This window comes from Mauremys reevesii, linkage group 5 (genome assembly GCF_016161935.1).
Source record: "Mauremys reevesii isolate NIE-2019 linkage group 5, ASM1616193v1, whole genome shotgun sequence".
Lineage (NCBI taxonomy): Eukaryota > Metazoa > Chordata > Testudines > Geoemydidae > Mauremys > Mauremys reevesii.
Genome location: NC_052627.1, coordinates 123,597,406 through 123,613,126, shown reverse-complemented (window position 1 = coordinate 123,613,126; position 15,721 = coordinate 123,597,406). Strand labels below are relative to the sequence as shown.

The window sequence follows — 15,721 nt, the reverse complement described above, 5'->3', positions numbered from 1 at the left end:
CATTCGGTCCCTAGTCTGTAGCAGTGCATGGGATTCTTCCGTCCTAAGTGCAGGACTCTATCTTCTAAAGCACTTGCAACCCCTCCCAGCTTGGTATTGTCCGCAAACTGTATACGTGTTCTCTCTATACCATTAACTAAATCATTGAATATTCCCATCAAAGCCAATGGACAACATACATGCTTGCTGTCAAGCACATGAATAACTGCAAGTCTGGAACTTGATTTCTCTCAGCTGGGGATTAACTGCGTGTTCTACACAAACATTTTCCCCTGCTCTATATATTGTTGCCTTCATTTCCCTTTTGTTGGTCTACTTACTGATTCACTGGGAAAAAATAGCTTTACTGATCTAAGCTGCATCTGAATGCATGGCCAATGGAGGTGCAAGATAGGGACAAGTCTTGGTATCCCAAAGCCATCACCCTGACTGGGCCTGTCTGTGATTTAGTGTCCCCCAAAGTTATATATTTACTTTACTTTCATATATGTCAAAGCAACACTTGGGGATTTACAAAGATTATTTCTGAACATGAACTATTGGATTCTAAAACCAAAATTCTACTCACATCATAAGGCCCTGTGTGGATTTTCTGCAAGTGCTTGGCCACGAGAGTAGCTGGCTCAGCAGTTTTGAAGGACGTATCGTCAGGGTTTTCAACGTCATTTTGTCATGCCACACCTTTCCATGATCATAGAGTAAAATAAACCAAACAACACACGGTGTTTATGTAGAACTTCCACAAAAGAAGTTTATTATTTTGTTACTCTTGTGCCCCCTCTGCTGTCTCAACAGCATAATAAATATTGTTACCATACTGTAGCCGATGATGCTGGTGCACAAAACGAGGAAGTAAATCAAAAGCTATCAATTTCAAACTTCATTAGAAACACAGGATAAAGATCAACATTTATGAAATGGGAAGGGGAAAAATGGTATGGAAAGAATTTTTATTTTTCAAGCTTTCAAGAGGGTATTACAAACAATGGAGAGCAAAGTAAAGCTAGAAATGAAACACTTGATAGCATCCTTTTAAAAATTACATCTAAGAAACCTAATAAAAGTTGAATAAAGTTACTAGAAATAAAAATTTTTACACATGATATTTGTCTGGGATTTTTATTTCTTTAAAATAATTCATACAAATGGTTACAGTCACAAACATGATTTTAACCAAAAATATTGCTAGCCTACCACATTACCAGGAAGGAATCAATGTAGGCAATGAAATGCTGCTACTTTTCAGTAGTCTAGTGCCTTTTTCGCAAACCACCAATAATATATACTTTAACTGGTGACAAAAAGCACAATGCTTGTTTATACAAAACCTTTTTTTTCCTCAAAATCTCTTTGCAATGTTGTCTTCATTTTGAAATAAGGGAATTCATGCCAAAATAAGGAGAAACTGTTTTTTCTTTTGTTTACTAAATCATTCTAAAAAATAAGACAAGCAGGTAGAAAAAACAATGCACTGTGTGGCGTAGAAAGAAAAATGGGAAAAATTCATTGTCCTGAGAAGTTTGCCAACTGCTTCATTTTTGGGCATGTTTTAACATATAAAAGAAAGGATTTTAATCTCAAAATTGGTTTGTTGAATGCCTCCCTTATGTGTTTTTTCCTTGTTGACAGCTAAGCAAAACAAACCCTTTTTAATGTTCTAAAAACTGTACACAGACAAGTACATTCATGATATAATTAACTACTAACTTCTCTTGCTTAACAAAGAACCCATAGGACACAGAAACAGTGAATCAGTCCACTGGACAGGGACAAACTACAATTTATACGGAGGAAAAAACGTTTCCGAATCTTCTTTTCGTCTCCCACCTTTTCCTTTTACACTGTATATTGGACCAGTTTCTAAAACAGTTGTCGTCTCCTCCTGTAAGTTCATGGTTTTGCCTTTATTCAAAATCCAGATTTTTTCCACACACTCTCTGAAGTTGAAATCTCCAATGTTGGGAATGCTGTTTTCTTAGGCTACAATTGGTCACTTGGGTGGTCTCTATCAGCTTCTGGTTTGACTGTTTGGCCGGGGGAAGGAGCATGTGGTGGATGGGCCACAGCAGGAAGGCCGTGTGATAAAGACATGGGGTTGGGAACTATTCCTTCTACTGCCGTAGGTATGCCAGCTGGAGCCACGCTTACAACACCTGGGGGATACCTGCTAAAAGAGGAAAATGAGATCAGTTAAAACTCAGAAATGGCTGATGGCAAAGCCTACCTGGCCTAGGAATTGTGCCATCTTCAAGGAGAATGGCAACAATTTTTGTTTTGTGTATGTTAAGCTCAAGATGACTGCATCACATGCAGGTGTTGTTAATTAAGGTAATCAATGCTTTACTTCAACCAGATTAGAAATGGGAATTTGCTAATTCCTTCAGATTCCTGGTTTGCTGGTTCATCTGACAGCATGAGTGACAACATATATATCAAAAACAATAAGAGAAAGATCCATTCCGCTCTGATGTTATGATCCTCACCCTTCACAGTCACTGGGAGTCTTAACATTGACTTCATGGGGTGCCATGTTGGACCCTATCTCCTTATTTTCCTTTCCTCATGGCTTGTCTGAATTTCTGCTTTGGGACTGAAGCATACCAAAGGATTCTTTTGTAAAGTTTTGAAATCAGTTGAATGGGTTTGGAGATCATGTCAATTTGAAACAATGTCTTTTCTTTTAAAATAAACGTACAAACTTAGTTAACTAGGACTGTGTTATAAAACATAGTGGAATATCTTAGCCTATGAGTAGTCTCATTTAAATGAATGGGACTACTCATTGAGTAAGACTCTATTCAGTCTAAGAGTGGCAAAATCAGGCCCTAAAAAACTTGATTTGGTTTTTGAACTTCAAACTTGCTACAGACCTTCGGTAGGTGGGAAGGAATGGGAGTCACAAATAAAGAACTGTGAACAGTTCTTCAGTTCTGTTACTTTTTATGGACAAGCATCAAGATTAAATATTGTAGAGGTTTGGAAGAGAACAACATTTTCAATCTGGTTTTATGGTGGCTGTGATATTATCAGGGCACCGAACATGGCAAATCTGCAGCTCATGATCTCTAGATTCTGTGCTGCTGACATTTAAACAAGAGCTATCTATATACACCTCTACCCCCATATAACGCTGTCCTCGGGAGCCAAAAAAAATCTTACCACGTTATATCGAACTTGCTTTGATCCGTCGGACTGCGCAACACCCCCCCCACCCCCGGAGCACTGCTTTACCGAGTTATATCCGAATTTGTGTTATGTCAGGTCGTGTTATAGATTATTAGGGTTGGAAGGGACCTTAGGAGGTCATCTAGTCCAACCCCCTGCTCAAAGCAGGACCAATCCCCAACTAAATCCCCCAAATGGCCCCCTCAAGGATTGAACTCACAACCCTGGGTTTAGCAGGCCAATGCTCAAACCACTGAGAGGTGTAGGTCTATCCCCTTTTGTGATGTTACCAAAAAATTTTTAATCTTCACCCAAATGCTTACGATTCACCTTTAGGGGTTATCTCATACCAGCCACTTATTGTATCTTATAATTCTCTCTCCCACTCCAATCATAAAAACATGCACTTGTCTTTTGTTGTCTTCAACTAGCATTTTGTTACCCAAGGGCCTTAATGAGGATGTTTATTTTAAAAGTAGCAGTGTAATCTGCTGGCCTATTGCTCATTTAGACTTAAGAAGCAGGAATTACAACTGGAGCCTATTGAAACTTTTCTAAGTATCAGGGTGGAATTTGGCTCCACTGTCCAGCAAACTAAGAGGAGGGGAAGCGGAATGGAAGCAGCTTTTCTACTTCATCACCTGAATCCCACAGAAGATTCCTATCACAAACACCATACAACTAGAGCTCTGAATGGGTTTTGGGAGGACAGGGCAGGCCAGGAAGTTATCTGTTCGCCTGGTCACTTTGGTGGAGGCTTCCATGGATGATAATGTTGTTCCTAATGTTGGGATATCTGTTGATTTAGAGGATCATACCATCTGTAGGCCAACAAATTTAATTCCTCATCCCCCACCCACACCCAACAGGGTACCTTCCATGGAACTCTGCAAGTGTTAATTTACAGAGTGCTTCTCTGCCCCTCCAGAGAGTTTATTCTAGAACTAATTGGCAACTGCAAATGAAATTAGTTCCTACTTTCAGTACTTCAATTTGAATCTTATTAACCAAATTTGCTTCAATGCCTATGAATACCTTACAACTGGGCATTATTCATATTTAATTTTGAAAAGGGTTTATTCAATTGTGTTTTGTACAAAAAGTAAAATACATATCATGAAAGGACAATAATTCTCAAATTAAAAGATACCCCCAGCATAGCAGCCCTTGCAACAAAGATTCTCCAGCTTCCAACATCAACCCCTCACAATCTGCCCATTCCTCAAATACTCATGGAAATGCACTGTCCTGTCAACGTGCCCACCTGGTCAACTAATCTAGTCTTTGACAAATCAGGAAGCAAATTCCAAAGTTGTGTTCCCTTCATAGAAAATGTCCTTCCAGACAGCCTCTACCATTTAAACCATATAGGTTCTAGGTCAGGAGTCTCTACTAATCACAGCTTTGTTATGAACTGGGTCTGTTTCAAACTCTGTGGAGAAAATCATGCATTGCCTGCAGAATATCACATCACTTTTAGTGTTTGCACAGTAATCCCAATTAATACTAGCAATAAACTGTCCTGTGATCCAATTTCTGACCTTCAACCCCTCTTACCAGAAAAATGTTTCCTATAAATCTAACATCCAAGAATCATACAATTACTCTTTTGTCCTGAATCTAAACTGTGTGTTATATCAACCAAAATAGTGATAACATGTCTCTTTGCTGATGCCACGCTTTGCTTCACTAATACTGCTCCTGTACCCCCAATTTATTTTGCCATGATCTTTTGAGAAATTCTGTCTCGTTACTTTATACTTTATTTTCCCTGATTCAACTATAACAGTGTTATTCCAACCTTTTAATCAATCCTACCTTTAAACACAGGCCATGTAAATTCAGCAGTCATTTTATATATCCATCTGGCATTTGCAGCCCTCCTTGCTTCACTGTTTCATTCTCTCTTACCCTGTTAATCAGCAGATGCATTCTATCCAGAGCTTTACAGTCCCTCTCTCCCAACCCTTCACCTCTGGCATCAATAATCCAAAAAACAAGCCAGGTAGCGTCAAACTAATCTAACTGCCCCAGCAGAACCAAGATGTAGCTGATGTCACCTTTGTCAATCTGCTCCCGCCACATAGCACTTTATAACAAAATCTCTAACCTTCTGACCTGGGATTAACAATCAACTGTTTATCCATTTTCAGTTTAATCCACTTTATTATTATTTACACTGTAGTAGCACCTAGAGGCCCCAGGTGCTGGGTGCTGTAAAAACATGTGATAAGAGAATGTCTCCATCCCAAAGTGTTTATAATCTAAGTAAAGATTCTCTCTTCCAGGCAGTGTGAGTGAATCACTCTTTAATACTCTTTAACGTGCTATTTATTGTATAATTTATTCCAGTATAGGTCACAACAATATCTAAAGTATGGTTATGCTATTCTTGTCTGTATCTGTTTGAAGGCAGAAGACATTTCAACATCTGTAAACTGCATGATCTGTCTCTACTATGGGTCATGTCAATGTATCTGGCTGTATCTTGCACTTTGTGTCACAGTAAGCAGAGGTGTATTATTTAATAATAGTCCAATAATGAATACAACAATAATAATACACTGCAGTGTATGCCTTTACTTTACCTGAGAACTCAGACTATTACATATAGGTTGGTTCCTTCTCATTTCTCTTGAATAATTCATCAAACTTCTCGGGAACATCATTAATCTTTGCTTCTGGAAGAGTAACTACAGTCCTCTTTGCCTGACCTTCTTAACAGACCAACTATCCATGTTTAGCATACAATAAATGAAAGATTTCTTTTCTGCAGGATATTATGACTTTCAAAAGGCATTTGATCTGGATTATGTTCAGCTGGTAATTGCTGAATGTTCTTCTTTGCTTACAACAACAACAAATTTGATTCACTTAGGAGTTCTATCCCTTATCACTATTCAAATAATGATATTTCCAGGATTAAATGTTCTTGTTAATTTTAGTCCACCAAAAGGCATATTTGCATTTTATACATATAAATGATCATCCACATTCTTATCCATATGGTTTTTAGCACATCTGAAAAATCATGCTCCTAGTGAAAGACTGCACAACTCAACTGGCTGAATGAAAGTCTCATACTGGAAACAGAAGATAAGACAGACATACTTGTTTCAAACCACCAATTTTGAGTTAAAAGAAGAATGGAATTTAACACTAGCAAGTACTGTTATTGAAATTAATTCTTTCATAAAGCCTGAGCTTCAAATCCATATGTTTTTGTATCACCATGACCAATATGGAAATTGTTCCCATTGGCATTTCTTAAAGAATATCCTACATTGGTTTGTACAGATACAATTGATCAAGTTATTTCAGAAACTTTCCTCCAAATTAAGAAATTGTACAGTACTTTCTTCTCAATCATTCAGTAGTATTGCCCTCTCTACTGAGTTTAGCAAATCTTAACTAAATGCAAAAGCTGTTTGTATTTATGGAAATATTAAAAAATTTCCTTTGAAACTGGCAAATGAAGTTCTGAAACGTTTTAAATTTTTACTACATGCTTGAGAAAAAAAAAATGAATGCATGAACTCTCAATTTTCCTGTTCCTAAAAATATTCTTCATACAGTTGGTTTTGGTTACACTGAAACAAACTATGTTCTGTGCTTATATTACTCCAATTAAATACATATTAAAGTTCAGATCCTGTAAAGTCTTATGCATGTGTTTAACTATCCTCTAAATGGAATTATTCCATGCATACAGTTACACCTATGCTTAATTATCTGTTGAGGCAAGTACAAATAGCTTCTTTTATATGTTTTGTTCTTGTACTTAGAGCAATGGATAGGCACATTTAACAAAAATAAATAAATTACAAATTGTTCTGATCTGTATGTATAGATCAAGATTTTGATCAAGGCAAAGTTAATATTATCCTTGAAGCACAGAATACTTGCCAATATATAGGTGATGGCATTGGACCCTGAGATCTGGATCCTGAAGGTATTTAGGCACCTAGGTCCCAATGGATTTCAAATACCTATCTATCTTTCAGGACATGGCCCTGTCAGCCCAAAGCTACATTCTGATTGGTCACTTGGATCTTTCTGATGACCTTACAACTGTGCTTCCCCTGGTGCACAGCTAGGGCTTCATCACTGACACACAGACATACACACAACATCCCTTCACTCATTATGAGGGAGGGGAAATGCTGATAGGGAGGGCAAAGAAAATAAACAGCCCTTGGAGCATGTGGGAGGAAAGGAAGCTGGGGAAGATAAGGAAAAAAAAGTGAAGGACTGAAGGAGAATTATGACAGTTTTGAACTGCCCACTCCCTCAAGACACTGCTTTACAGCAGCAGTTTTGTGACCTTGTAAACCACTTTCAACCCAATTCATAGTGTAAAATCTAAACTAGGAGTTTCAAGACTGGGCATCTGCTTTTTATAAAAGTAAATGGCTTGAAATTGGTTTGGAGCCATGAACAGCCACTGTTAAGGCATCAGCAGATAAAGAAATGGAAAAAAGCAGTCAAAACAGTCCCAGGAATTTACAGAAGAGATAAAATAAGCAAACAATAGAGATATTCAAAATAGTAGTGAAATAATATTTATAAACTTCTGCCTATTTTACAGCGGGAGGATATATTGACTAGTCCCAAAAATGCGTTGTAAAGAACATTTAAAAAATAAATGAAATGTACAATTAAGCCAACACTCTCTCCATACAATTACACGATTGTCCGTACACGATTATAATAGCAAAGAGCTACTCCAGAAAGTGCATTGGTGGGCTTTTTATACACATCTTAAGGGGTTAAAAGCAACTAATATGTGTACCAATAGCTTATTAATGTAACCCTGCTGTGGCTTACAGCCATATTATCACCTTCGGCAAAATTAACATTAGCTTCCACTGAACTGACTGCAGCCAGTCAGGATTACGTCCCTTTTACATACCACCTGCCCTGTTCCAAACATTGGCATTGGTGCCTTTTGAAGAGGTAACGAATAGAAGCATACTGACTCATTACATCACTGATTTCAGTCAATCATACTCATGTATGTAGCAATTATATAGTAATAAAAATCTATATATATACACACACACACAAACACAAGCCTAATCCAACAATAATTTCACAAAATCCTTTTATTAAATGGTGGCTCTCTCTTTTCTTTAAGCCGGAATAGTTGTCTCTGAGATAAAGAGACATTTCTTTTTCTATTTAAGTATCCTTACCTGTATGCAGCACCATTAAGCTCTGGATGAACAACTCCTGGATCCATGCTGGCCCAGGGTGTAGCTGCAGTCAAATGATCTTTGTTAACACAGTTTTTCAGGCTGTCTGGAATACGACCTAGAGAATGGGTAGGAAATACAACATGAAATAAAACATGGATATATCATGTATACTAAATAATAAAGTTTAAGTATACTATACAGTATAAATAATAACATATTATAAATCTCTGGGTTGCTTTTGATTACTCTCTCCCACTTCCAGCCTCTTGTTCAATCCTGTCACTCTTTTACGTGTGTCATCTCTAAAGTCCATCCTGCCCAAATTGTAAAAACCTGTATCCACACTCTGACTGTCCTTCGGCTCCAACTCTGCAGTCTTCTCTCAGTCTGACCTTTTCTTCCTGCATCTGTCCCAGTAATGGCGAACACACACTTCAGAAAATCTGGGATGAAATCATACTTCCATTGCAGTCAATGGGAGTTTTGCCATGGACTTGAATGGAACCAGAATTTCACCCCGGCCTCTTATTTACCCTCTTTCTTACTCAAATTCCTCCTTAAATATCCATAGCACATTTTCATCTCTCAGTTGCCAAGTATTTCCTACATTTCAAAAGGAAAATTTAAGTACCTCTGATGATTGCTCTCTCTCTAACCACTTCCTTCAGTATATTTGCTTAGACTTCATGCAGCCTTCAACTTACAACTCTTCAGCTTTTTAGGGCCAGATGCAACATTAACTGAAGAAAATGGAAAGACTCCTCCCAAATCATTTCAATGAGTGCTGTATCAGATTCTTGAACGTCAGTTTTGGGATGATCTTGGTTCCCTACTGTAAAATAGATACCACCAATCCTGCTCCCATTGAAGTAAAATGATTGTATTTCCATTGACTTTAAATGGTACCTGGACTGGATCCTGTGTCTTTTTTTGGCACCTATCCTGCATGCATCCTCCTTTAAGGGAATTCTGAGACAAAGGATTCATTTAATTTCATATATTGATCTTTTCAATCAATATATTGGCCTGGCTGCCATTTAGACATCCCATCAGTCCCCCTTGCTAACATTTAGTTTGCACTTTTATTTTAAAATGTATTTTGCAATTTTCTTTCAACTTGTGACTTTGACTTTTCTGTGTCACACACCCTTTTTTCAGAGCTGATCTACATTCACGTTCTGTGGGCTTTAGGGTTTTTTTCCTTACCCGTGCTTATTCCTTTGTACTTTTTTCTACAGCACGACGACACTGGTATTGTTCTTTATTTTTAAAAAATCTGAATGTGTTGATTTTCAGATGGCATGCATATTACTGAGACATGCAGTCATTATGTGGTCCTTTTCCAATTATTCTCTCTCTCTCTGTTCCTCCCATGGCTTTCATCTACTCAATTTCACCCCACACTTTCTGTATCTTTAATACACTTGTTCTGCTGAAATCCAATGTCTTCTCAACACCCTAATGTTGGCTTCATTTTACTCTTACTACAAACCATGTGCAAAAGGTTAAAGTGACAACAGCTTCAATATAAATCAATGCTTTCTAACTTTGATATCACAACCATCCTGTTCCAGAGCCTTTCCCGGGCACATTTGTGTGTGGGCTATTGCAAACTTTTAATATATGACCACCTGTTCCTCTGTATAGCTAACTGATTCATATCCCATACCCCAGACCTAAGAACGACTCCCACCACCAATGCTGTCTCACTGATTGGCCATCCTGGAAATGTAAAGTGGTTTGCACATCCTATCCCAGAGATCAAGAATATAACTCTTATGCAAAAACCCAACCTCCATTAATTTATGGCGCTAGAATCCTTGCCAGTAGAGTTTCCTGAATTGCACAGAAATGTGTTGGCACTCAACCACAGTGCAAGTGAAAGAGGTGGGTCTTAATGCAGAGTACTCAATCTGAACTGCACAGAGACAAAAAAATTACCAAATTCTAAAGAACTGACAGTAGTGATTAGTGAAACCTTTTCCAGCACACAAAATGCCACCTTTTATTTTGGACTCTATGGGATGCAAACTGAAACCAAGCTGCCCAAACTTCTCATTTTATTAGTATTTCGTATTGAAGGCTTGACAGATTTTTCCTATATAAACAGTTAACATTTACATGGTTTGCTGTGATACTGGAGTTATTAAGAACTCAGAGCTGAAGTGATTTTTTATCCTTGAAAATTACCCGTTCAGATGCTGGAATCCAAGATGCATTTAAATACAGACTTGGATGAATTGTGGAAGGTAGAGAGAGAAGCCGAGAGAATAGAACAAAAAAAACAGCACCAATGATGGTAAGTGTCAGAGGACAGCTAAGAAAGGCTACAAAAGAGTGGCTTCAGACCTGAAGCAAAAACCAGGGAAAAGGTCAGTAGACACCTCCAGCAAGAAAAAGAGGGTGATTTTGGTCATAGGGGTACACTCTAAATCATTTGGAAAAATAATTAGGGCTGTCAATTAATAGCAGTTAACTCAAACGATTAACTCAAAACAAATTAATCAGATTAAAAAAATTGCAATTTTTTTTTTAATTGACTGCCCTGAAAATAATTATTTCCGGTCTCATTACTTCTGTTTATCACTGCAATGTACCAAAACAATTAGTAGCGGAGGGTACAGAGTTGGTGGGTATTTGCTGGTCTATTAACTCCCCCCTGCTTGAAGAGGTAATGAAACCCCAGTTTGGCCCACCTCAATTTCAAAAACTCCAACAAAGAGAAGAATCGATATATTTGTTTAATCAAGAAAACATTCAGTGAAGGAACAAGTATGAAAAGTTAGTACCTGTGATAGCCCTACGGATCTCTCGTGCTGCTTCCTCCCGCATCTCAATTGAAGCTTGTTCACTGTACCAGGCTGCATGTGGGGTACAGATCAGGTTTGGTGCATCCTTCAATGGACCCTGACTAAAGCTAAATGAAATTTTAAAACAAGATCAAATGACAAAAAAATACGTTGAGGGGGGGATGGGGAATGAGGGGATTTTTGCATATTTTTAGAATTAACAGCCACAGGATGAACTATACCAATATTTTTTGGGTGGATTTGTTTTTAATTTTACAGTTAATTGGATATATTTCTAGTTGTGTAAATAAGTAACAATTATTCTCCTTGGACTCAAGGGGTGGCATAAAAAAGAGAGCAGCACTAGATTCTGTCCAGTGCCACTCACACTCAGATAGAGAAAATGATACGGTGAGCCCAACCCCAACATCTGTTCAAGAAGAGACTCAATTTGGGTCCATTATGACAAAATTTATCATCATTTTTACACCCCTAACAAAGCTTTGTTTCTTTAAAGAGACACTGTTAGCTTGAAATCTAGTCAATTAAAAAAAAAAAGGAGTTAAAATTAGTTCCAGGTAATACATTTGCCTGCATCTCCCTGACAATTCTTCCTATTTCACATTTTCCTGTTTTTAATTAGTTTCTCGCTCCTATTGCAGTGTGAAAAACCCACCTAACAATACTAGAGATGGACTAACTGACCGACTGACTATCCAGGGGAAGCAATGAAACCGACTATACAAAAAGTGCTGTCAAATGTACAAACGAAAACGGAGAAAATAGTGACTATCCCCCTCCAATTTCTTTCAGTTATAATAATCTTGAAGCATTACTTACAACAAGAGGAGAGTAAATATTTTTAGACAGAAGTCTGCTCTCAGAGTTGGCAGCAATTCTTAAAGTGACAGACTTCATCTCTAGTTTAAAATACCTGCCAAAACTTTCTCCAATACAATATTTGCACAACAATGGTTAGTCTCTATGGACTAAATGCTGTCCTCAGACAACACACACTGAAGCCCAAGGAAACTATGGCCCTGATCTTGCACTTAAATCTATGTTGATGGACCCTTGAACCTACAGGGTCTCCCCACTCTAGTAAATGGGGCTTCTTGTGGGTGCAAGAATTTGCTTGTGCAGATCTGATGGCAGGAATGGGGATATCTGAAAGCAGAATTTTGCCCCATGGATATTAGACTGTGGTTTTGCTTATAGTATTGCTCTGTTGTAATGGTTACACTTAGAAGTAAACAAATGCAGGGCCAGAGTAAGAAATATTTTTTTTTGGTGTGGCATCCTGTATACTACAGATGCAAAAACTCTACAGGGACCCTTTATCGCTATTTTTAAAAGTGGTTATCTCAGATGATGTCTCAAGTCATCTGATGAGAGGAAAATCACGAACCAGATGTCTCTATAACCTATCCTCAAGTCCTGAATCTGTTCCTCTTCAAAGAGTTAGGAGGATTGTAGAAATTTAAACCATCTAATAAGAAATGCAGGTGTCTTCCTGCCCGCACCCAGCAACTGCACAATTGTCAGTTCCTAGGTTTAATCCATTGCAACTCAGAGGTCAGACTCAGGACTCATGGAAAGACTGTAATGGTATTTTCTGTGTTTAAATCATACCACCAAAGCTACTAACTGGAGACACTGGTACATTTGTGGCTACAACTGTGGACTTCCTGGTGGTATTCAGCAAATTAAATATAGTGTCACCAACTCTGCTAATGGCAGCAAAAATATCTGGACTCTGGTCATCTCTCTCAATTCCACAAACTTGCCTGCTTATACTTCTCAGGTACCCAATAGAGAGAATCTGGATGGGATACGGAATCTACGCAATGAGGTGTCAAGGTCACACCCATACACCTTCATAAAAGGATAGTTTTCCCAAAAAAATCTCAACCCCCCCCCCACCTTACTGAAGAGTACTTATACCACCACTAACTTTCCTCTGGCCAGGCCTTCCTCCTATCAATGACAGGAGAGGAGTGTGTTCTTTTCCAGGCCGTGAGGGTTCTTGGTGCAGGACAGTGCATTTTACTCCTGAATTACCCCATTACATTTTTTTAAATCTTGTATTTAACTTTTTTTTCTGCTCCCTCTTGACTATGTACAAAAGCTCCATCTGCATTTGCATTAATCCAGAGCTGCACAGACACATATTGCTTTACTAAGGAGGATTCAACTACTAGGTGGAAGGAACACTTCTTTGCTTCATTGCTCTTGGATGCATCATGCACTAATACTTAAAAATAAGAAAGTGAACAAAATATTAAAAAAAAAAAAGAAAAAAAAAGGAAAAGCACCTGAATGGTTCTGACTCATGTACATCTAAGGCTGCCCCTCGTATCCTTCCTTCCTTCAGGGCCTGTGCAAGTGCTTTTTCGTCTACTAACCCACCTCGAGCTGTGTTGACCAGGAAAGCCCCTTGTCTCATCTAGGGAAAGTTAAAAACAAGGATGATGAAATAAAAATAAATGAAATAAAATCGTTGTGGCATTATTATTTACTCAAAGGAAGCATCCATTACAACAAAGGCTATTCAACTGGATTAACCTATCACCAGTTGTCTTCCCTTCCCATTGGAAAGTACCACAAAATTTGATGCTTCAGATGTAAAATAATATTTCACAGCACTTGTAACGTTTTGTTTCTTATAAGTAGGGTGTCTTGTAACAGAACCAATGCTTTACATACTGTGCAGTACACGACCAGAAGAAGTAAACATGCAAATGAAGCTGACCGATTTTTTTTTTATTTCACTGTGAAATTGCATGAGACGGAAGCTATTGCACACTACTAAACAAAATCACATTTTGTAGTTTTTAAACTTTTATGCAAATGAAAGGCTAAATGGATCTTTTAGAAACCTCAATGATTTTGTATCTTCCAAGACTTTTTGCTTTAGTTAACAAGATGTAGAAGATTTATACTTTATTTACTGCTGATACTTAAAACTCACTTCCCCCTCCCCATGAGACTTTTCAAATCAAGACCCAGGAAATTCTTCTTTTATTCAATAAAAAGGCATTGGAATGGTATTGTCTGGGAATGCTGTGAGCTTTGGCAAGAGGCTGTAAACTGCGTTGCTCAGATTAGCATTATGGTCCTCCACACTCAGTCTCAGCTACAAGACTTCATTACATTACGTTGTCATAATGTAATCGCAACATGAACACAGAATGGAGATTTAAATTAGAAAGATGATAGCCTAGAATGAAGGTGGGAATAAAGACTTCAGGGTCTCACGTCAATCAACACCAGTACTTAAGGATCCATAACATGTGTCCCATATATAGGCCCCAACCCTGCAAACAATACTTCTGGGGGAATTCTGTGCCAAAATATTAAAAATTCTGCACCACTAAAATTTAAAATTCTGTGCACAATATTTTAAATTCTGTAAAATTCTGCATGTTTTATTTGTCAAAATACGCAATATAATCATGCTGGTTTCAATTATTTTGGTAATTTATTTAAACTACAATACAATGGATGGAGAATGGGAGTGGGGTGTATTGGAGAAAATCTCCAAACTCCCTCTAATAGTAATGTAGCTAGGTTTGACCCTTTATTTCTAGTTATTAGTCAAAAAATATATGCAGCCATATATGCTCAGTGTTACATCACAGGCAACTGAAGAGCAAGTGAGGGCTGAGGAATCAAACTAACAATTTATATTGGCTACTGACCATCTCCAGAAATATCAGCAGCAAACAGTTCATGCAGCACATTTTGATCGGAAATGTTTTCAGTCCAAAAATTTAGACCAGCTCTAATCACTAAAGCACCATAAGCATTTATGAGGCCATGCTGTCCTTTACACCACTCTGGCAATGTAAAGGAGCCTTACAACTTTTACATTGTTTTATACTCCTGGGGGGAATTCACTAAGAACAGTGGGAACGATTCACTAAGCAGGCAGGCTGCTACATTCTGCTCTGCCTGAGGGGGACAGAGCCTGCCCCACAACTACCTCCTCAGAAACGCACCAAAGCCCTGCCCTTCCACACCGAGCATGTTGCAATAGCAAGCGAGAGGGAGAGACACATGACTGCCCAACCCTGCCACCCCGGCGGTGATTTATGTCTCTACCGGCTGGTCCAGGTGCCCAAACTGACATGCCTGCACTGACAGAGTGGTGCATGGCCATTCTTCAAGTTTCCCTTTGTTTCCCCATGAGAAGTCAATGACGCAGAATTCCTCCCAGGAATAAAACATTCCCATGCATCAAAATGAGCATGGTAGAAGTGTTTGCAGGATAGGTGCCCAAGTCCCCATCTTGAGCTGATCCCATCACCACAAAAAAACAACAAAAAACAATTTTTGAATAGTGAATGAACTTTAAAAACTTATTTTAAACAGGCAAAGGACTTTTACAGGATCATCAGTTGCTCTGTCGCAACTAACACCTGGGTTTGAAATGCCAAACTGATGTACAGTAGAGTATTTAAAGGAAAAAGAGCAAGGAAAGGAATCTCCTCAAAGTCGTTTAGTAGGATGGCTGGAAACAAAAGAACTAAGATTTACACGTATCTGATAAGATCATAACAGAATCCA

At 38.2% G+C, this 15,721-nt stretch overlaps 1 protein-coding gene across 14 annotated transcripts in view; it reads right to left on the bottom strand.

The window, feature by feature from the left end:
- Positions 1–1,103: 1,103 nt before the first annotated feature.
- The window catches only part of CTBP1 (C-terminal binding protein 1), a 274,979-nt gene continuing 260,361 nt past the window's right edge, over positions 1,104–15,721 (bottom strand). For 12 of the 14 annotated variants that reach the window (XM_039541229.1, XM_039541239.1, XM_039541233.1 and 9 more), the window contains 4 exons: positions 13,468–13,598; positions 11,153–11,280; positions 8,361–8,478; positions 1,104–2,167 (listed from right to left, as the gene is read on the bottom strand). In XM_039541229.1, coding sequence (XP_039397163.1) covers positions 1,981–2,167; positions 8,361–8,478; positions 11,153–11,280; positions 13,468–13,598 — 564 coding nt within the window. In that variant the 3' untranslated portion in view covers positions 1,104–1,980. The remainder of the gene's footprint in view (positions 2,168–8,360; positions 8,479–11,152; positions 11,281–13,467; positions 13,599–15,721) is intronic. The other 2 variants (XM_039541225.1, XM_039541226.1) reach the window with 2 other exon arrangements.